General features: G+C 41.1%; 1 protein-coding gene across 1 annotated transcript in view; it reads left to right on the forward strand.

The window, feature by feature from the left end:
- The window catches only part of LOC124789920 (serine/threonine-protein phosphatase 6 regulatory ankyrin repeat subunit B-like), a 365,119-nt gene that overhangs the window by 331,486 nt on the left and 11,464 nt on the right, over positions 1-22,169 (forward strand). Inside the window, exon 16 of the mRNA XM_047257440.1 lies at positions 18,507-18,608. Within this exon, the coding sequence (XP_047113396.1) occupies positions 18,507-18,608 (102 nt within the window). The remainder of the gene's footprint in view (positions 1-18,506; positions 18,609-22,169) is intronic.

Consider the following 22,169-nt stretch of genomic DNA (forward strand, 5'->3'; position numbering starts at 1 on the left):
ATAGATGTCATGTTTTCTATTTCAGGACTTACAAATTTTGGTTTGAGGTAGAGCAGATTTTCTCATTATATACAAAGCAATAAGTAAACAATTTAAGACTTTATGTACTACTCAAGACCTTGTTATTAAAATCTGACACTTTTTTTTAAAGGCAGAGCAATAGAGCATCCACAGACTCTGTACTGCTGTTGGAGTGGCACTCAGTTTCACAGTTTTTGTTATATCCTAGATTAATCATTCCATCTGTTACACATTGCTGGTTTTTCTTCTATACATGTTAAGAACTGGATCTTAATTTCTTACTTCTGTTCTTGTAACCCAGTTTGCAGCTTTAGTTCCAGTCATTACAGCTCATACCATTTTTTGTGGGTATGCTTGATGTGTAGCAGCAAGGTGGAAAACATCATGTCCCGTCAGTTTTCCATAATAGTTGTGAGTTCTGTGATCTCATTCACTACCATTTTGGTTAACATGTAACAAACTTCATCCATGTCTTGATAACTACCATTCCCTGTTGCTCAATAATCTTCTGCTCCTCAGTCATTTATTTCCGTGAACTTCATCATTTGGTTAGTTGTGCCAGTATCATTGCATTAAGAGGTCTAGAGTGGTAAAATGGTACAGACTGCTCATGTTTTTTTGTGCTATGATTATGCACTTGACTATTCACACAGGAACATAATAATTTTATATCTGATGAGTAGCTCATCTCCAGCCTCACCACTCTTCCTGAGCAAACTGGCTGCAATGCATTTTGCATGAATGCTAATATTGAGATATTCTCATACTTCACAAATTACATTTCTAGTATATTTCACTATCTTCTCACTGTACAAATCAATTAATGTGTATGTCATTTGAAACAAGTAGACAAGATGATTAATATGATGCCTAATTCTCATCTGTATCTCAACTGCTACTGAGATAACCTTCATAAAATACATTCTAAGGCAAAAATTGGTGCACCACAAAGGAATTATCTGAATGGGACAGAAATCAGTAGATGTGATATACATGTACAGACAAACAGATGATTACGGTTTCAGAAAAACTGGATGATTTATTCAAGAGGAAACATTTCACAAACTGAGTAAGTCAATAATGCATTGGTCCACTTCTGGTCCTTATGCAAGTAATTATTCAGCTTGGCATTGTTTCACAGAGTTGTTGGCTGCCCTCCTGAGAGATATCATGCCAAATTATGTCCAGTTGGTGTGTTAGATTGTTAAAAACCTGAGATGGTTGGAGGGCCCAGACTGTAATGTTCCAAATGTTTTCATTTGTGTATTGATTGGGTGACATTGCTGACCAACATAGGGCTTGGCAAGCACGAAGACAAGCAGTAGAAACTCTCGCCATGTTCAGGCAGGCAATATCTTGCTGAAATGGAAGACCAGGATACCTTGCCATACAGGGCATAAATGCAGGGGTGCAGAATATCACCAACATACTGCTGTGCTGTAAAGGTACCAAGCATGACAACCATAGTGGTCCACTCCAGACCATCACTCCTTATTTTTGAGCCATATGGTGGGTGTCAGTCAGGTTGGTATCCCACTCCCCTGTTGAGACATCTCCAGACCTGTATTCAGCCTGGAATCTCATTGACTAGAGTAGAATTGTCTTCAGTTATGAGTTCTGCCTTGAACTGAGCCCTGATGAGCAACGAAGATGTGTCCAGGTACAGCCTGGATTGTGGTGGGATACAAACCTGACTGTTGCCTGCCATACAGTCCAACACCCAGGAGTCATGGCCTGCGCTGCCATTTCTTTTCATAGCAGAACCCCTGTGGTTTCTACAGCACCCTTTCAGCATTGCGGTATGTCGACGTTATTCTACACTCTGTTTTGTTGCCCTTTATGGCAAGCCATCTTGTGCTTACATTTCAGCACGATAGTGCCTGTCTGCATACAGTGAGAGTTTCTACCACTTGTGTTTATGCTTTCCAAACCCACCTTGGCCAGAAAGGTCACCAGGTCTCTCCCCAACTGAGAATGTTTGGAGCATTATGGTCAGGGCCCTCGAACTGTCTCAAGGTTTTGACTATCTAACACGCCAATTTGACAGAATTTGGCACAATATCCCTCAGGAGGAAACCCAGCAACTCTATCAATCAATGCCAAGCTGAATAACTGTCTGCATAAGGGCCAAAGGTGGACCAATGCATTATTGACATGCTCAATTCGTGAAGCTCTTTCTTTTCAATAAATCATCCAGTTTATCTGAAATTATAAACTTTTGTTTGTCTGTCCATGTACATCACATCTACCAGTTTCTGCCCCATTTGAATAATTCCTGGCCTTAGAGAGCATTTTACTTCAACCACCTGAAATTAGTAAATAATTTAATAAGAAAAATTTGACACACAACCTACAACTACAACATAGTGATCATCCTTATTACAGAACTTTCTTAATGTTAGTTTTTATGATATAAAAACACTTATATTTAATATGAAATTCAACACTTACAAAACAAAATTAGTGATAATAGCAGTAGCTACTGCAGAACAAGTTAATGAAAAGTAGAGCAATAAAGACAGATTGAGGGTAGGAAGATTTCACCAAAGGCAATGGATATAACACAGAGATGGAAGAGGGGGAGTAATAAGAACTTTATAGGGCACACACAATTAAGAAAGGGAAAAAGAAACATTTGGGCGATTGACTGAGAAACAAAACAAGAAAGAAGTATAAGTAGGAAAATATGGGAGCATTTGTTTGACAGAGAGAAACAAGCCATGTATATCAATTTTTAAGGAAAAAGTAATGAGGCTGACAGAAGTAAGTATTTCAATTTTTCTTAACTGGAACAGCATATTGAATTGTGTGAAGGGTAGCTTGGTTTAAAGGCAGAGAGAGTTTTCAAATAATTTGGTTTTATGGCGGGGCACAGGTAGGGTACTAGTTTTTGTTGCCATTTGTTGCCACTGTAGGCTTGTAGCATGGGAAGCAAGGAGAGGAAGTTGTTTGGTGGCCAATATCCTCTTTTTAGAACACAACTGCACACATGTACAACAGGGTTCTTTATTCACAGAACAGAAAGTCACTTATCTTTAAGCAAGTTGTTGTGGTACAAGCTCTTCAGTAATAGTTCTGCTTGTGAAGGACAAGTCCTGCTGTGTAGACTACTCTGATCACTATGTACTGACTGGCTCTGAGCTAGAGACTGTGGCTCTGACTGACTGTGACTATGACTCCAACTGTGACTGGACGACTGCCTGGAACTGTGACTGACGATTCAACTCGGTGGCTCACTGGATGACTGACTGGACCTCTCCAGTCTACAGTAGTGAAATAAATACTGATGGTCAAGAGGGCATTGGTGGCACATTACTTGCAAAGCTGTCATTGGCCTCTCTCCTGATAGGCTCACTGCTTGTGCCTACTATTGATCTTCTTGCAACCTCTTTGTTCCTGGTGTGCTGGTGACAGCTTATACCAGCACATTGCTCCCCTCCTCCCTCCCCCCCCCCCCTCCCCCAAAATGCCACACCATTGTCGTGTTGTGAGGCTGCAAATGACAACGGGGAGGGAGGCAGGTCGCTGGATGTAGAGATGAGCCGGGAGACGTAGCTGCGGAGGATGGTGTACTCCCAACTTACCATGCCATACGGCTTGTGAGGCAACAGGAACATCCTCCAGAAAACTGCTGCCAGGGCACACATCCAGGCCTGAGGATGTTTCCTGGGGTGATGATGGTGATTGCTGTGGCGGGTACATGTCCATGAAGTCAGTGAGCGGGTACGACGGGGGCGAGGGTGCTTGTCCATCTGCTCCTCCACAGGTGCCTCGGTGGCACTAGTGGGTGGCTGCGAAGGCCACACGGCTGTGAAGATCACGCGGTCCCATGAGGCCATGAACCTGGGAGAAGGAAAGCAGCTCATAGGCCAAAATGACATGCACAAATTTGGTTCTGGTGGCAGCACTGCAAACCATCAGGACCTGCAATCAAATAAATTGGAGAGCCGATGCATTCCTGGATTACGCCTCTTTCCCAGCACCTCACAACCGTGAAGAGAACAAGATTGTGTGGTGGAAAGCAATACTTGTGGACCATTGGTGGTGCTGGATGCTGCAGTGTATGTAGCAAGTGTAGCAGTGCCCAATGGTGGCAGCCAGGCAGAAGTTCCGCTGGTAATGGTCTGTCTCGTGGGTGGGAGCAATATGAGGCAAGAAAGAGTTGCAAAGCCTGTTACCATGTGTGAGTGGTATGAAGCTTGGCCAACTGTTGCTTAAAAGTGCATAGGAAGTGTTCTGCTTCTGCATTGGACTGCAGGTGGAAGGGAACACTTGTTAAATGACGAATGCCGTTTCATTAACAAAACTGTTCGAAATCATGCAAAGTGAACTGTGGTCCATTGTCCGGCATGAGTACTTCTGGCAAACCTACTATGCAAAATATCGAGGACAATGCTTGAATGGCGCTACGTGATATGGTAGAGTTCATAGGCACCACAAATGGAAGCTTGCTAAAATTGTCTAACACTATGAGACTAATGAGTGTTCCAAAATGATCTTGCAAAGTCAATGTGCACTTGTTGGCATGGTTTTAGGGCAAGCTGAGAATGTCTGTGGTGGAGCAGATTGGTTTTCTGCATGTGTGCAACACTGTGATGACATCTGTTCAATGTGGGCGTCCATGCTCTGCCAAGTACAGTGCTGGTGCTCTAACTGTTTAGTGTGAACAATTTCCCAATGTCCTTGGTGGTGCAATCACAACACATCCTTTTGAAACATTTTGGGAATATGCGCAGGTGACTGTCCACAGTAATTTTGAACTAAAATCACATTCTGTTGAACTGAAAGGCTATGCCGACATGCAAAATATCGGCCAACAACTAGGTTCTGAATACTGTCAATGAATGAGAAAAGATGTGTGAATGTAATGCAACAAAATCTTGAGATCTGAGCTGCATCCAAGGTCTGTGCAATTTTTCTGTAGTGCAAGGGAAAAGATTCCAGCAATTCAGAGTCCTGCGCATCGATCTGACAACAAGATGTGACAGATGCATCAAAATCAGAGTCTGCGCCAATCAGAAGGCGAGATAGGGCATCTGCATTGCCATGCTTTGCCATAGGTGTGTACACAATTTCATACTGATACTGCAAAAGCAACAAAGCCCAATGCTGGAATTTTTGAGCAGTGCATGTAGGAACCAGATTTGATGGATGAAACAAGGTCTGCAAAGGCTTGTGATCTGTCACTAAATAGAACTTGTGACCATACAAATAGTGATGGAATTTTGTCACACCATACACGATAGTGAGAGCCTCTTTTTCTGTTTGAGAATAATTGCACTGAGTTTGAGTTAATAACTTTGAGGCAAAAGCAATAGGTCTGTCTTGTGCACCAATCCTGTGCAGAAGCACAGTACCAATTCCATAGGAAGAAGTGCCAACTTTCAAAACTACTGGCTTGGCAGTGTAAAAACGTGCTAAACATCTGTCACTGAGCAAAGCATTTTTGAGTTTTTGAATGCATCTTGACAGTCTTTAGTTAGCACAAAAGGTACATTTTTGTGACACAAGAGATGCAATAGAGGCGCAATCTGAGCAGCATTTGGTATGAACCAAATGTAGTACGTCATTTTGCCTAGTACTGACCGCAGTTCAGACAAATTGCAAGGAACAGACAGGTCATGGTTTGCAAGAAAATGAGATGGAGGGATGCACACCCTGATTGTTTATCACATGACCTAAGTATTGTAGTTAAGTTTGAAAAAAAAAAGGCACATTTTTCGAGATGACACTTGAGTCCTGCTTCTGACAACACTCGCAAAAGAGTACGCGAATTGGCAATGTGTTTCTCTGGTGTAGAGCCTGAGATGACAACATCATCAAGGTAGTTTGGACAAAATGGCACTTTTGCAGTCAGTTGTTCCAAGTAATGTTGAAAAGTGGTGGGTGCAGAAGCACTGCCAAAGAGCAAACACAAATACTTGAACAGCCCTAAGTGTGTATTTACAACAAACACTTTTTGTGATTCTTCATCCAATGGAATTTGCAAGTAGGCATCATGCAAATCTATCTTAGAAAAGTAACGTCCTGCACCAAGCTTGTCCATGAGTTCTTCAGGTCGTGGTAATGGATAAGTGTCAACTATTGTCCGTGGGTTGACTGCAAACTTTGGCTACTTTGTCTCTTAAAGCAATTGGAACAGGGCGGGCCTGAAAAAACAGGCTGTGCAATGTCTTTCAATGTAACATGCACTACGAAGTCATTAGCTTTTCCCATTCCTTCTGAAAATAGTTTGGGAAATTCTTTAAGCAAGTCAGCAACACTGTCTTTGGTACAAAAGCCGATATGGAAAGTACGTTGTGGTGGATGCTAAATCCAAACAAATCAAAGGCATCTAAATTGAAAATGTTATCACTGTCTCTTGATTTCAACACAGTAAAATTCACTATCCTAGTGTGAGATTTATAAGTGGCAGGCAAACTACATTGTCCAAGCACTGGAATACCTGTCCATTGTAAGCAGAGAGGGGCTTGCTAGATTTAGAAAGGTGTGGTGAGTCTAACTTCATACATGGCACGATTAAGCAAAGTTACTGAGGCCCTTGTGCCTAACTGAAAGTTCACATGATAGCCAGCACTTTGTAATGAGACAATTAGTTTGTTAGAACGCTGTTGCACAGCACTAGAGCAAGAAGGGGGTACAACCTTAATCTTGCTTTTGTCAGTGCCTGCTGTAGATTTGGAAAACACAGCGTTCACTGCATGTGCACAAGCCTGTTTTTTTCTGGGAGCAGGCAAAATTGGCGTTTTTGTGCTGTTGCAAACAAACTGCTTGGACATGGCCTTGTTTTCCACATGTTTAACACATTGTGTTACATGATGGACAATCCTGCCCTTTTGTGACAAGCTAAACACCTAGGGCAAAACTTCACTAAGTTCACAGGTCTGCTTACATATCCATATGGCTGTACGCGTGGCTGTGTATGCACTCATTGTTGTGGATGCTTGGGGCGGTTGTGAGCAAGGGGCAACTGGACCCGACAAATCGGGGCCTGGTCACACTTATTGGCTGCTAGGGCACCTGAATCATATTGCTCTAAGATTTGGACAGTTGAGGAAGTGATGGATCAGAGTACTTTAAGATCTGTTCCCATATTCTAATATCTGGGACACTAAATGTTATTGCATCCCCAATCATTAAATCGTTGTAAAAGTTGTCATAACTAGACTTAAATTTACACTTCCTAGTCATGTGCATTAATTCTGTGTACCACTGGACTTGCTGATCTTAGTACTTGGTTAATGCAGCCATTACTTGGTCATAACTGATTTCCTCAGAAGATGCAACTGGGAATAGCTTTTGCATTAACCTGAACACTGGGGACCCCACAATCGAAATAAGTATTTTAGCTTCACAGTACCTTGAACTCGATGAACTTCACAATGTGCTTGGAACTGTGTCAGATATTCAAGCCATTTCTCTTTGGTGTCATTAAATTGCCAGAGCAGTGGTAGGCGGGTAGGTGGCACTTTGTAGGCCTGTCGGTTTCTCTGTTGGGCAGCCAACGCAGCTTGTGCAGCCAGTAGTTGTTGTACTGTCAGCAAATTGTTGGTTCTGAAGCTGAAAAGCAAGTGTTAGAACCATCACATTGGCCATCTGTGGCTGTGGCACAGGGGCAGGGGGTGGAGGGAGTGGGGGAGCCATGGTTTACACAAATATATTATACCAAAAAGCAAGCAAAGCCACTGAAAAGAGACATTTGATTAGTTCTGCAGCTCCCTTCCTGGAATACATGCAAGAACACAACAATACATTATCACCCCTGCAAAATAAAACACAAGAGAAGCAAACAAACTCTGCACTGAATTATACTTGTTGCCAGTTTAGTTTTGTGTTGCCCACTGTTGAGTCTTGTACCAGAGGAAGCAAGGAGAAGGTGTTGTTTGTTGGCTGGTATTCTCTTTCTATAACAAAACTGCACACATGTATAATAGGGTTCTTTATTCACAGAACAGAAAGTTACTTATCTTTAAGCAAGTGATTGTTGTACAAACTCTTCCATAATAGTCAATGTTAGTGTCATTGCTCGTGAAGGACAAGTCCCACTGTGTACACTACTCTGGTTGCTATGTACTGACTGACTCTGCTAGAGACTGTGGCTCTGACTTACTGCGACTGCGACTGTGACTGCCTGGAACTGTGACTGATGACTCAACTTGGTTTTTTATTTTTATTTATTTATTTATTTATTTATTGTTCTGTGGGACCACATTAGGGAGAAGTCTCCATGGTCATGGAACGAGTCAATACATGAAATTATAACACAATTGTAGAAACAGATAAAATGAAATATAAGAAACATATTCAGGCGACACGTCATTAGTTTAAATAAAGAAAATCAAGAATGTAACACTGGAATTTGCTTAATTTTTTAGCTCTTCCAGGAGCTCCTCGACAGAATAGAAGGAGTGAGCCATGAGGAAACTCTTCAGTTTAGACTTAAAAGCGTTTGGGCTACTGCTAAGATTTTTGAGTTCTTGTGGTAGCTTATTGAAAATGGATGCAGCAGAATACTGCACTCCTTTCTGCACAAGAGTCAAGGAAGCGCATTCCACATGCAGATTTGATTTCTGCCTAGTATTAACTGAGTGAAAGCTGCTAACTCATGGGAATAAGCTAATATTACTAACAGCAAACGACATTAAAGAAAATATATACTGTGAGGACAATGTCAGAATTCCCAGACTATTGAATAGGGGTCGACAAGAGGTTCTCGAACTTACACCACATATAGCTCGAACAGCCCATTTTTGAGCCAAAAATACCCTTTTTGAATCAGAATAATTACCCCAAAAAATAATACCATATGAATAAGCGTATGAAAATATGCGAAGTAGACTACTTTTCGTGTTGAAATGTCACTTATTTCAGATACTGTTCTAATGGTAAATAAAGCGGCATTTAGTTTCTGAACAAGATCCTGAACATCAGCTTTCCACAACAGCTTACTATCTATCCATACGCCTAGGAACTTGAACTGTTCCGTCTCACTTATAACATGCCCATTCTGTCTGATTAAAATATCAGTTCTTGTTGAATTGTGAGTTAGAAACTGTAAAAACTGAGTCTTTCTGTGATTTAGCATCAAATTATTTTCCACAAGCCACGAACTTATTTCATGAACTACATTATTTGATAATGTTTCAATATTACACACAAGATCCTTCACTACTAAGCTGGTGTCATCAGCAAACAGAAATATTTTTGAATCACCCGTAATACTAGAAGGCATATCATTTATATAAATAAGAAACAGCAGTGGCCCCAGCACTGATCCTTGGGGAACGCCCCATTTAACAGTGCCCCATTGGGACTGAACATCATTACCACTCTCAATATTGCGGAGAATTACCTTCTGCTTTCTGTTCTTAAAGTAAGAGGCGAACCAATTGTAAGCTACTCCCCTTACTCCATAATGGTCCAACTTCTGCAGCAATATTTTTTGGTCAACACAGTCAAAAGCCTTCGTTAAATCAAAGAAAACACCTAGCGTTCGCAATCTTTTATTTAATCTGTCCAAAACCTCACAGAGAAAAGAGACTATAGCATTTTCAGTTGTTAAGCCATTTCTAAAACCAAACTGTACATTTGACAGCAAATTATGTGAATTTAAATGCTGCAGTAACCTTGTATATACAACCCTCTCGATAACTTTAGCAAACACCAATGGCATAGAAATAGGTCTATAATTATCAACATTATCCCTGTCTCCCTTTTTATAAAGTGGCTTCACTACTGAGTACTTTAATCGGTCAGGAAACCGACCACTCCTAAAGGAAAAGTTACAGATGTGGCTAAGTACTGGGCTAATATACATGGAACAATACTTTAGTATTCTGCTAGATACCCCGTCATATCCATGAGAGTTCTTGGTCTTTAGTGATTTAATTATTAACTCAATCTCCCTCTTGTCAGTATCACGGAGGAGCATTTCAGGTAACAGTCTCGGAACACTTTTTTCTACGAGCGCTATATGATTCCCTGTTGGGACTAGGTTTCTATTTAGTTCACCTGCTATATTCAGAAAATGATTATTAAATACTGTACATATATGTGACTTATCAGTAACACGGACATTCCCACTACGCACTGATTCTATATCCTCGACCTGTCTCTGCAGACCAGCCACTTCCTTTACGACTGACCATATGGTTTTAATTTTATCCTGAGACTTAGCTATTCTATCTGCATACCACATACTTTTTGCCTTCCTAATAACTTTTTAAGCACCTTACAATACTGTTTGTAATGGGCTACTGCATTTAGATTGTGACTGTTTCTAACGTTTTGATATAATTGCCACTTTGTTCTACAAGATATTCTTATACCTTTAGTCAGCCACCCAGGCTGCCTGTTTGTGCTAGTACCCTGTTTTGAACGTTCTAACGGAAAGCAACTTTCAAAGAGCATGAGAAAAGTCTTGAGGAAAGCATTATATTTATCGTCTACTGTATCAGCACTATAAACATCTTGCCACTCTTGTTCCTTGATATGGTTTACAAAAGTCTCTACAGCAACTGGATCAGCTGTCCTAAAAAGTTGGTAACTATATTTAACCTGTGTTGCAGCACAAAAATCTTTTAGACTTAAAATTTGTGCATCATGATCTGAAAGGCCATTCACCATTTTGCTAACAGAACGCCCTTCTAGTAATGACGAATGAACAAAAATATTGTCTATGGTTATTCTACTGTTCCCTTGCACTCTCGTTGGAAAGAATACGGTTTGCATAAGATTATATGAATTAAGGAGGTCTACCAGCATCCTTTTCCTTGCACAATCACTTATACAATTTATATTGAAGTCACCCGCATATAACTAACTTTTTGTATTTCCTATAAAGTGAACCAAGAACCTCCTCTAGCTTTAGCAAAAATGTTGTGAAATCAGAGTCTGTGGATCTATAAATAACAACAGTAAGAAGTTTAGCTCCACTAAATTTAACCACACCTGCACAACATTCAAACACCTTTTCTGTGCAGTACTTTGAAACATCAATTGTCTCAAATGGGATACCGTTTTTCACATACATGGCTACTCCCCCACACAGCAAAGAGTTCCTAGAAAAGCTGCCAGCCAACCTGTATCCTGGTAAAGGAAGCCTCTGAATTATCTCCTTATTTAAGAAGTGTTCAGATATACCAATAATTTCAGAGTCAACATCTATAAGTAGTTCACTAACTTTATCTCTAATGCCTTGTATGTTTTGATGAAATATGCTAATTCCCTCATTAATTCGATACCTAAGCTTTGTCGAAAGTGGTTTCTTTGTTAGAGAGACTTCCCTTAAGCAGGAATACCTGTCAGCTGACTTCAATCTGAAAAAGGTACAGCTCTAACACCCCCACCTTTGCTGCCACCTATAAGCTTTGCCAACCTCCCCTTTCCATACCTGTTGAGGTGCAGGCCATGTCTAGCGAAACCCATCCTGCTGATAGACTCCACCGACACCACTGAAATGTGACTCATGCCTTCTGTCATTAGTGCACCCCCAAGTCTCATGTTATTACGCCTGACGGCTGTATTAAGATGAGGCCGATCGTGACGCTGAAACAGTTCCACGAAATGCACATTTGTGTTGCCAGTCTGAGTGGCTATCTTTTCCAGGTCACCATCTATGTCATACTCCCCATCCCTATCAAAACTATTACCAGCCCCACCCACAATCACTGGATGACTGACTGGAGCCCTCTGGCCCACAGCAGCAATCTAAATATTGGCAGTCAAGAGGGTGTTGGAGGCGCATTACTTGTGAGTCTGTCATTGGCCTCTCTCCTGATAGGCTCACTGTTGGCACTTACTACTGATCTCCTCACAACCTCTTTGCCATCCAGTGTGCTGTTGACCACTTACACCAGCACACTAGATAAACAAGACCTTCTGTTGTGGTCATGATGACTTGAAAGTTACTCAATATGTGATGGATGGTACTGCAGTGTACATGCACTGAGGAGCTGATGAAGTAGACATAGCATATGGTAGCCACATAACTTGTCTGACTACAGCCATCCTGAATGAGCAAGTGAACCAATGATATGGTCAAATAGAAGTGTGTTGCAAATGTAATACACACAAGCATTCATGGCTAGTTCTAATCATCTAGTTTTGAATATTCATGCTGTGTAGGATTACTTCACAATAGGGGAGCTGTGGCAGAATTAGTGGTTTCACCAGTTCACCTTTCACATCCTGTGGAAATATGCTCTGAAACTTCTGGAAGGCATAGAGACAAGTGGCAGTCTTCCTCGATGTGGCATCAATATTTTTCAATATTTTCTGCCTAGTTGAGCTGCGCACCTAAAGTTACACCCCAGGTCTTTGCCATTTTCTGGTATGATATGGTGTAGAAACTGGTAGATTACTACAGATATTGTCAAGAAAAATAGGGGGCAGCTGTTCACAGAATCCAAAACATATTTATTGTTGAGAAACTGAAATTATTGGAGGCTTTTTTGCATTTAGTTTAGGCCCCAGGTTTTGCACTTACCTGAACACAGAAAACAAATGGTCATTCATCTGGATAATGGCAATATTGATAGCTGCAGGTCTCCCATTTAATTAAAACTGGAGGTCATTGGCACAGAAATTATCTTTAATGGAACAAATGGGATGTATTTGACATACAAGAAAAACAGTTTTGGGCCCAGGACTGACCCTTATGGCACTCCTGAAAGAACATGATTCTGTGATGACTTTTCAGTTCTGTGAGCTGCTGTCTGTTTTTCTATTATCTTTAAACCCACTTCAGTGCATCATCTGAAAATTACACCTGTCATATTTTCTTCTGAGCCGTATACCTAAGTTGAGAGTATCTGATGGTGTAATAGTATTACTGTTGTGACCCTATGGTTGTCTGCGGTCTATTTCGGGTTATCAGTTACCTTAATCAGTGCAGTGTTTGGATGTTGGTGTTTGTGAAAATCAGACTGATATTTGTATGTAAGTAGAATTTGCATATTATTCAGTCAGTTGTTTGAGAACAATAGATTACAGGGCTTTGGGTACAGCAGATAAGATTTTAATTGGCTGGTAATCCAGAGCTGGTTGTGAGTTCTCATTCTTAAGAATATGTCATAGTAAGCTTCTTGTAAGCTGAAATTAAATGTGTCTGTCAAGACTAGTACAGCAGCTTGAGTGCTGAGTGCTAATGATGCTCAAAAGTATTCATTCATTTCATCAGCTGTGATGTGAAAACCTGTTTCTTATTTTATCTTTGTGACACTCAGGCTGTAGAGATCCTTCCACAGGATTGTAGGGCACATATTGCTGCACGCAGTGAAAAGAGTGTGCTTTATTTTGGCTTTTTGAACATATTGCTTTACACTGTTTTGTAGTCTTCTGTGTCCTTCATAGCATTCAGGCTTCAGATTTTATTTAATATGCTTCTTTTCATTATTTTTCATAAGTCAATTGTCAGCTAAAGTATACATATAGGAGATATCTGGTCACAGAAAACTGCAAGCTCATTAGTGAGCTCATCAGTTTTTCCAACTGTTGTGGGATCACTACAGTATTATGGAATAAATAATACAGCATTAAAAGTAATTATTTCTTATCTAAATATTAGAAGGCAATTTGTGTCAATTCAAAATAAGCATTCTTCACTGAAGAAAATCACATCTGATGTGCCTCAGATCTCTGTTCTTGGACCATTCTTCTTCACTGTTGCAATTAACAATTTGCCACATTATGTTGGACTTGTCAGTTATCTGCTATGTTGACAACACAACTTTAATCACCACAGATCGAGACAGGTTTAGGTTATGCCAGGAATCAGAGGACACACTCTCCTTAACACTACCTGGTTCACATATAATAAACTACTGCAGAATCTGGATAAAACTCAACACCTGCTGCTGGGACTAGCTAAAGACATAGAAGCAGAATCTATAAAACTGCTTGGAATACATAATGATTCCAAACTAATTTGGCAACCCCATATTAATGATGTCTGCAGAAAGATATCAAGAGTGTCCTATCTCATATGGAAATTATATGAACTAGTGAGAAAAGAGTATCTTAGGATAACTTACTTGAGACTTTTTTAGTCTTGCATGTCCTATGGGCTGTTGCTATGGGGTCTCATAGGTGATGTCAGTGATGTATTACTGATTCAAAAGAAACGTGCTAAGAATAATGTGTAAGGTTGGTTCAAGGGAACACTGGTGCCCTTTTTTCACTAAGACCAAAATAATGACAGTGATAAATCTTTATATCCATGCGTTATTGATGTATGTAAAAAACAGCGTAGCAGAATTTAATGGCAGAGAGAACATACATCATTGTAACACTAGACATAAGACAACTATTGACATTCCTAGGCATAGGTTAGCACAAACAGGCAACTCTCACAAAGTGAACTGTTTGAAATGTTGTAATAAATTGCCACGTTCTGCAATGGATACACATTTCAATAATTTTAAAAGTGAGTTGTATAAATGGTTAATAAACAATCCATTCTACAGTTTCAGAGAATTCTAGGATACTAGTAGTGTAGAAATTGAGTTTTAGGATTAGGATTACAGTGCTGTACAACAGGTTAATATAGGATAAATCTTTGTACAAGCATTGTGAAAAGTAGTTAATATGGTGATTGCTATTGTATATCAATATAAAGTCCATTCTATTACACATGGTCAACGGCTAATAAAGAACCCGAATCAGAAACAAATAATTGGGTGCCATTGAACAATCCACTATTAGAACATGACAATCTATATTTGTTCCTACAAGTTATGTGATGTGATTTGAGCTTTGAGTGCTCTGAGCAGAAGACCACAATTATTATGTCATATGCTGTGAGACCTGGAGCAAGTTTCTGTCCAATACCTCTTACACTGTCAGTGTTTGTTTGCTGTGATTATATCTGTAAGAGCGTGACTGTGTGATGTGTGGGAAGTAATGGAAGAATACTAGTTGCAACTAGACAGTCCCCTTGGGTTTATTGTGGAGGGAATGTCTCTCAGCAAGTCTATATTCATGTCTCCAGTTATGATGACATGCTCGTCTACATCTACATCTGTCTACAGCTGTCTCTTTAGTGGACTTGTTTCATCTTCTAACTGTCCTGCCAATGAAATGCAACCTTTGGCTCGCCTTCCCCACAATATTATCTATGTGGTCTTTCCAACTGAAGTTGTTCATAATTTTAACACCAAGGTACTTAGTTGAATTGACAGCCTTGAGAATTGTACTATTTACTGAGTAATCGAATTCCAACGGATTTCTTTTGGAATTCGGGTGGATCACCTCACACTTTTCGTTATTTAGCGTCAACTGCCACCTGCCACACCATACAGAAATCTTTTCTAAATCGCTTTGCAACTGATACTGGTCTTCGGATGACCTTACTAGATGGTAAATTACAGCATCATCTGCGAACAACCCAAGAGAACTGCTCAAATTGTCACTCAGGTCATTTATATAGATCAGGAACAGCAGAGGTCCCAGGACGCTTCCCTGGGGAACACCTGATATCACTTCAGTTTTACTCAATGATTTGCCGTCTATTACTATGAACTGCGACCTTCCTGACAGGAAAACACGAATCCAGTCGCACAACTGAGACGACACCCCATAGGCCCACAGCTTGATTAGAAGTCGCTTGTGAGGAACAGTGTCAAAAGCTTTCCGGAAATCTAGAAATATGGAATGAACTTGAGATCCCCTGTCGATAGTGGCCATTACTTCATGCGAATAAAGAGCTAGCTTCGTTGCACAAGAACGATGTTTTCTGAACCCATGCTGATTGCGTATCAATAGATCATTCCCTTCGAGGTGGTTCGTAATGTTTGAATACAGTATATGTTCCAAAACCCTACTGCAAACTGACATAAATGATATAGGTCTGTAGTTCGATGGATTACTCCTACTATCCTTCTTAAACACTGGTGCGACCTGCGCAATTTTCCAATCTGTAGGTACAGATCTATCGGTGAGCGCGGTTGTATATGATTGCTAAGTAGGGAGCTATTGTATCAGCATAATCTGAAAGGAACCTAATTGGTATACAATCTGGACCTGAAGACTTGCCCATATCAAGCGATTTGAGTTGCTTCGCAACCCCTAAGGTATCTACTTCTAAGAAACTCATGCTAGCAGCTGTTCATGTTTCAAATTCTGGAATATTCCATTCATCCTCCCTGGGGAAGGAATTTCGGAAAACTGCGTTCAATAACTCCGCTTTAGTGGCACAGTCATTGGTAACAGTACCATCGGCACTGCACAGCGAAGGTATTGACTGCGTCTTGCCGCTTGTGTACTTTACATACGACCAGAATTTCTTCAGATTTTCTACCAAATTTTGAGACAATGTTTCATTGTGGAACCTATTAAAGGCATCTCGCATTGAAGTCCGTGCCAAATTTCCCACGTCTGTAAATTTTAGGCAAACTTCGGGATTTCGCATTCTTCAGGACTTCGCATGCTTTTTCAGTTGCCTCTGCAACAGCATTCGGACCTGTTTTGTGTACCATGGGGGATCAGTTCCATCTCTTACCAATTTATGAGGTATGAATCTCTCAATTGCTGTTGCTACTGTATCTTTGAATTTGAGCCACATCTCGTCTACATTTGCATAGTCAGTTCGAAAGGAATGGAGATTGTCTCTTAGGAAGCCTTTTAGTGACACTTTATCCGCTTTTTTAAATAAAATTATTTTGCGTTTGTTTCTGGTGGATTTGGAAGATATGGTATTACGCCTAGCTACAACGACCTTCTGATCACTAATCCCTGTATCAGTCATGATGCTCTTTATTAGCTCTGGATTGTTTGTGGCTAAGAGGTCAAACGTGTTTTCGCAACCATTTACAATTCACGTGGGTTCATGGACTAACTGAGAAAGCATTTAGGACAATCTTAGAAGATGTTTTCTGCCTACCACCAGTTTTGAACAAGTATATTTGCCAACATATCGAGGGAAGGTTGAAGTCCCCACCAACTATAACCATATGAGTGGGGTATTTATTTGTCATGAGACTCAAATTTTCTCTGAACTATTCAGCAACTATATCATCGGAGTCTGGGGGTCGTATTAACACATAAATGAATGTAACTGCAACAGGAAAGATGTCAGTATGTTGATTTTAGGTAGATTATAGGTGACATGAATTAAATACTTCTGGCTCTGTAGACTTGTCTCAGTGAACATATTCCACCTTTGTTGCTTCATTAGGGATCAATGTACTTATGAATGTGTGTTTTGAGGTGAGATTTTATATGTGGGTTGACTCCCTCACTACCCTTATCTGGCCTGTCAGCCCTGATATCCTGGGAAATGAACAGATGCTGAGGACATGTGACCCTTTAGCGACATTTCAGGCTGGAGGATTATGTAAAAGTAAGCTCAGTTCTTCGTACTGTAAGGACAAGGACAGAAACTGGACATTACAGTGTGCCACTAATAGTTCTGACACAATTCCTCACTTAACTATGTGCAGCTTGTGCATGGCAGTTTGACAGTTATGCTCCTACCTATTGCAAAGGTCATTCGCCCACATTTCTGGGAAGTTGCATAATTGTTAAATATAAACATTTGTGGTAATTAGTATAAGTATGTAGCTAAATACAAAACAAATTATGAATATGTAGTTTGTTAACTAATTTGTTGAAATTACATATGCAATGTACATAAATAATTTTTATATATAAAAAACAAAGATGCTGTGACTTACCAAACAAGAAAGCGCTGGTAGATAGACACAATAAAAAACACACAAACACACACTCAAATTTCAAGCTTTTGCAACACAAGGTTGCTTCATCAGGAAAGAGGGAAGGAGAGGGAAAGATGAAAGGATGTGGTTTTTAAGGGAGAGGTTAAGGAGTCATTCCAATCCCAGGAGCAAAAAGACTTACCTTAGGGGGGAAAAAGGACAGGTATACACTCGCGCGCGCGCGCACACGCACACACACACACACACACACACACACACACACACACACACACACATATCCATCTGGTGTGTGGTAGTGTATACTTGTCCTTTTTTCCCCCTAAGGTAAGTCTTTTTGCTCTCTGGAATGACTCCTTACCCTCTCCCGTAAAACCCACATCCTTTCGTCTTTCCCTCTCCTTCCCTCTTTCCTGATGAAGCAACCTTGGGTTGCGAAAGCTTGAAATTTGTGTGTGTGTTTGTGTGTTTTTTATTGTGTCTATCTACCAGCGCTTTCTCATTTGGTAAGTCACAGCATCTTTGTGTTTTATATATATTTTTCCCACGTGGAATGTTTCTCTCTATTATATAAATAATTTTTAAAAAATACATAACTTAAACATTCAATATAAAAGTTAACTTCTATGATAAATAAATTAGATTTCAGCAGAATATGAATATTCAAGCTAGATGAATATTCAAGCAAGTACTTTATTGAGAAAATAAATTTTATGTATAGAGTCATGTGAGTGTGGGATTAATTATAAACTAAGATGGGGAATATCTTAACACAACGACATGTTTTTTGACCTTAATTTTTTTCTGGTGCAGGCAGTGAAATCCCTATGGATGGCAGGAAGCAGCTTCATGGAAATTCCACAGGAATCTTGCATCAGGGCAGTGCATTTAGCTGTGACAGCAGGAGATGTGGAGGTAAGCTAAAGTGCTTTTTGAAGTGAATTTAGGTAGAATTATATTTATTGTGCTGAGATTATTGTTTGCAAACAAACCTCCCTCTCTTCCAAACCAGCTTTAGATTACTTTTGAACATATTTATGTTACCTAACAGCTCTTTTATTACTGAACGTAAATTAAAAAATTAATTAATTTTATTGCTGTGTGCTTCACTACTTTCTTAATGCCATGATTGTGTTTAAATTAACTGGGCCTCCATTAACAGATTCTGTTGTTCATTAAATGTATGAGGTTCATTCAAATGAAACCTGGTCAGTGTGTCTACCTTTGCCTTGCAAGTAAGGCAGCACCACATAACTGTGGGTATACACATCTGTTGGTAGAGAGACTGATGCGTGCACACCATTTGATGCTGCATAGCACCAGGGTGATTTCACACCGAAGAGAAAGTGGTCACATAAGTTATCATCCACTATAGAACATGCAGGCAAGTAAGCAGGAACAATGAGGAGTGATTCAATTTTTGGCGGCAGAGGGAATTGGAGGCCGTGAAATGTATCGACAGATGTAGGCTGTGTACAGTGAGTACAGCATGAGTTGTTCAAGTGTTTTGGAATGATACAAACGGTTCCTTGAGGGCCGTGAGTCACTGGAAGATGATACTCATCCTGGATGGGCTCAACATGTCATCACACTGCAAATGGTTGTGGAAGTAACTGCTTTAGCCCTGGACAACCGCAGAATCACTGTGGACAAGATCCATTGGTTACTGGGTATAAGCGTGTGCACTGCCCACACTATAATGCATCAAAACCTGAACTTTCGAAAAATCTGTGCACTGTGGGTTCCCCACCATCTGACTGCTAAACAGTGCAATACTCAAATAGTGCTGTCTTTGAGTCATCTGCAATGTTATCATGAGGAGGATGTGGCTTTTTGTCGCTATTGTCAAAGGTGATGAAACATGGTGCCACCATTTTGAACTGGAAAGCAAACATCAGGGCAAGCAGTGGAAACATGCGACTTCACCACCTCCAAAGAAATCAAAGGCTGCACACACCAGTTCTGGTAACGTCATGAGGTCCTCCTTTTTAGACCACAAGGACCCACTGCTTGTCCAGCTCCTGGAATGGGGAACCACCATCAATTCCCAGCATTATTTTACACTAGTGACTGGGTTTCATTTGAATGCCCCTTAAACTTTGAAGTTACTGTTAGTATTTTTAATGTTTCGAACAGACAAAAGTGAGGTGTATGTGTGTATGAACGCAACAGGTAATTCCAATCAGATTATTTGTGCACTGAAAATTAGGTGCTCAAACATGGCCACTTTTAATGAAGTCAGTGCCTGTATGCCCTCCAAAATGCAGGAAAGCCTGCCACTTATCGTTTGCTAGAACTTTATCACTGAATAAATGCAGCAGTGCCTGTTGGGTAAGAGCACAAGAGCACGTTAACACCCAATGTTTTGACTCCTTGTGGATTTATTGGTTATTTTTCTTTGAATGCTGTTAAACAAAATGTAGATGCAGTAATCTAAATTTACCATGCTATCCTACATTGCTACTCCTGCAGACTCCACGAAACTTGACAACAGGGTCGTGAGCACACCTGCAGTTGTGCATGTTTATAATAATAATAAAAATAAAAATATTTAAGAAGCTTTTGCACATGTGCAGCTGGTGTGATGTAATTGCATTACGGGCCAAATACCTAGGGATCTGATAAACAATGTGCACAGTTCACAGCGTGCATAGCTAGCGGTTACCACTCAGCTGCAAGTTAACATAAGTCCCCCCCAGGTGATAGCACACTGCGGTAAATTTTTATCCTCGTTTGCTTGCCATTAATCCCACTAGATAGTAAGACATTCCTCAGATATATGAGTTCACTCACTATATGGTAAAATTAGTTTGGACATTAATGTATGTTATAGTTATACTGACAGAAAAACTATTTTGTGGAATTCTCAATGAGATTATAGTTTATTAAGTTTTGGATTTTATCATACAGTAGTCTACTTGAGATTCTCAGAAGCACTGATTGTGAGACTGTAGCTTCTGACATCTGTTAATCTTATGGTGGGTTAGGTTTATCTGTGCTGTAGACCTGCGTCTACATGCACATTCATGAAATGCTGGTTTCTCTGACATTCATTTAAATGTGGAATCAACAACGGTGTGCTTTTGGCCCTTTTGGTTTTCACCATGTCATTTTATTCTAGTTAAGTGACCATGTTGATAGACAATACTGCTTGAATTTAATCATTTCCACAAATGGCAGTTTATACACTCCTGGAAATTGAAATAAGAACACCGTGAATTCATTGTCCCAGGAAGGGGAAACTTTATTGAGACATTCCTGGGGTCAGATACATCACATGATCACACTGACAGAACCACAGGCACATAGACACAGGCAACAGAGCATGCACAATGTCGGCACTAGTACAGTGTATATCCACCTTTCGCAGCAATGCAGGCTGCTATTCTCCCATGGAGACGATCGTAGAGATGCTGGATGTAGTCCTGTGGAACGGCTTGCCATGCCATTTCCACCTGGCGCCTCAGTTGGACCAGCGTTCGTGCTGGACGTGCAGACCGCGTGAGACGACGCTTCATCCAGTCCCAAACATGCTCAATGGGGGACAGATCCGGAGATCTTGCTGGCCAGGGTAGTTGACTTACACCTTCTAGAGCACGTTGGGTGGCACGGGATACATGCGGACGTGCATTGTCCTGTTGGAACAGCAAGTTCCCTTGCCGGTCTAGGAATGGTAGAACGATGGGTTCGATGACGGTTTGGATGTACCGTGCACTATTCAGTGTCCCCTTGACGATCACCAGTGGTGTACGGCCAGTGTAGGAGATCGCTCCCCACACCATGATGCCGGGTGTTGGCCCTGTGTGCCTCGGTCGTATGCAGTCCTGATTGTGGCGCTCACCTGCACGGCGCCAAACACGCATACGACCATCATTGGCACCAAGGCAGAAGCGACTCTCATCTCTGAAGACAACACGTCTCCATTCGTCCCTCCATTCATGCCTGTCGCGACACCACTGGAGGCGGGCTGCACGATGTTGGGGCGTGAGTTGAAGACGGCCTAACGGTGTGCGGGACCGTAGCCCAGCTTCATGGAGACGGTTGCGAATGGTCCTCGCTGATACCCCAGGAGCAACAGTGTCCCTAATTTGCTGGGAAGTGGTGGTGCGGTCCCCTACGGCACTGCGTAGGATCCTACGGTCTTGGCATGCATCCGTGCATCGCTGCGGTCCGGTCCCAGGTCGACGGGCACGTGCACCTTCCGCCGACCACTGGCGACAACATCGATGTACTGTGGAGACCTCACGCCCCACGTGTTGAGCAATTCGGCGGTACGTCCACCCGGCCTCCCGCATGCCCACTATACGCCCTCGCTCAAAGTCCGTCAACTGCACATACGGTTCACGTCCACGCTGTCGCGGCATGCTACCAGTGTTAAAGACTGCGATGGAGCTCCGTATACCATGGCAAACTGGCTGACACTGACAGCGGCGGTGCACAAATGCTGCGCAGCTAGCGCCATTCGACGGCCAACAC

This window comes from Schistocerca piceifrons, chromosome 3 (assembly GCF_021461385.2).
Source record: "Schistocerca piceifrons isolate TAMUIC-IGC-003096 chromosome 3, iqSchPice1.1, whole genome shotgun sequence".
Lineage (NCBI taxonomy): Eukaryota > Metazoa > Arthropoda > Insecta > Orthoptera > Acrididae > Schistocerca > Schistocerca piceifrons.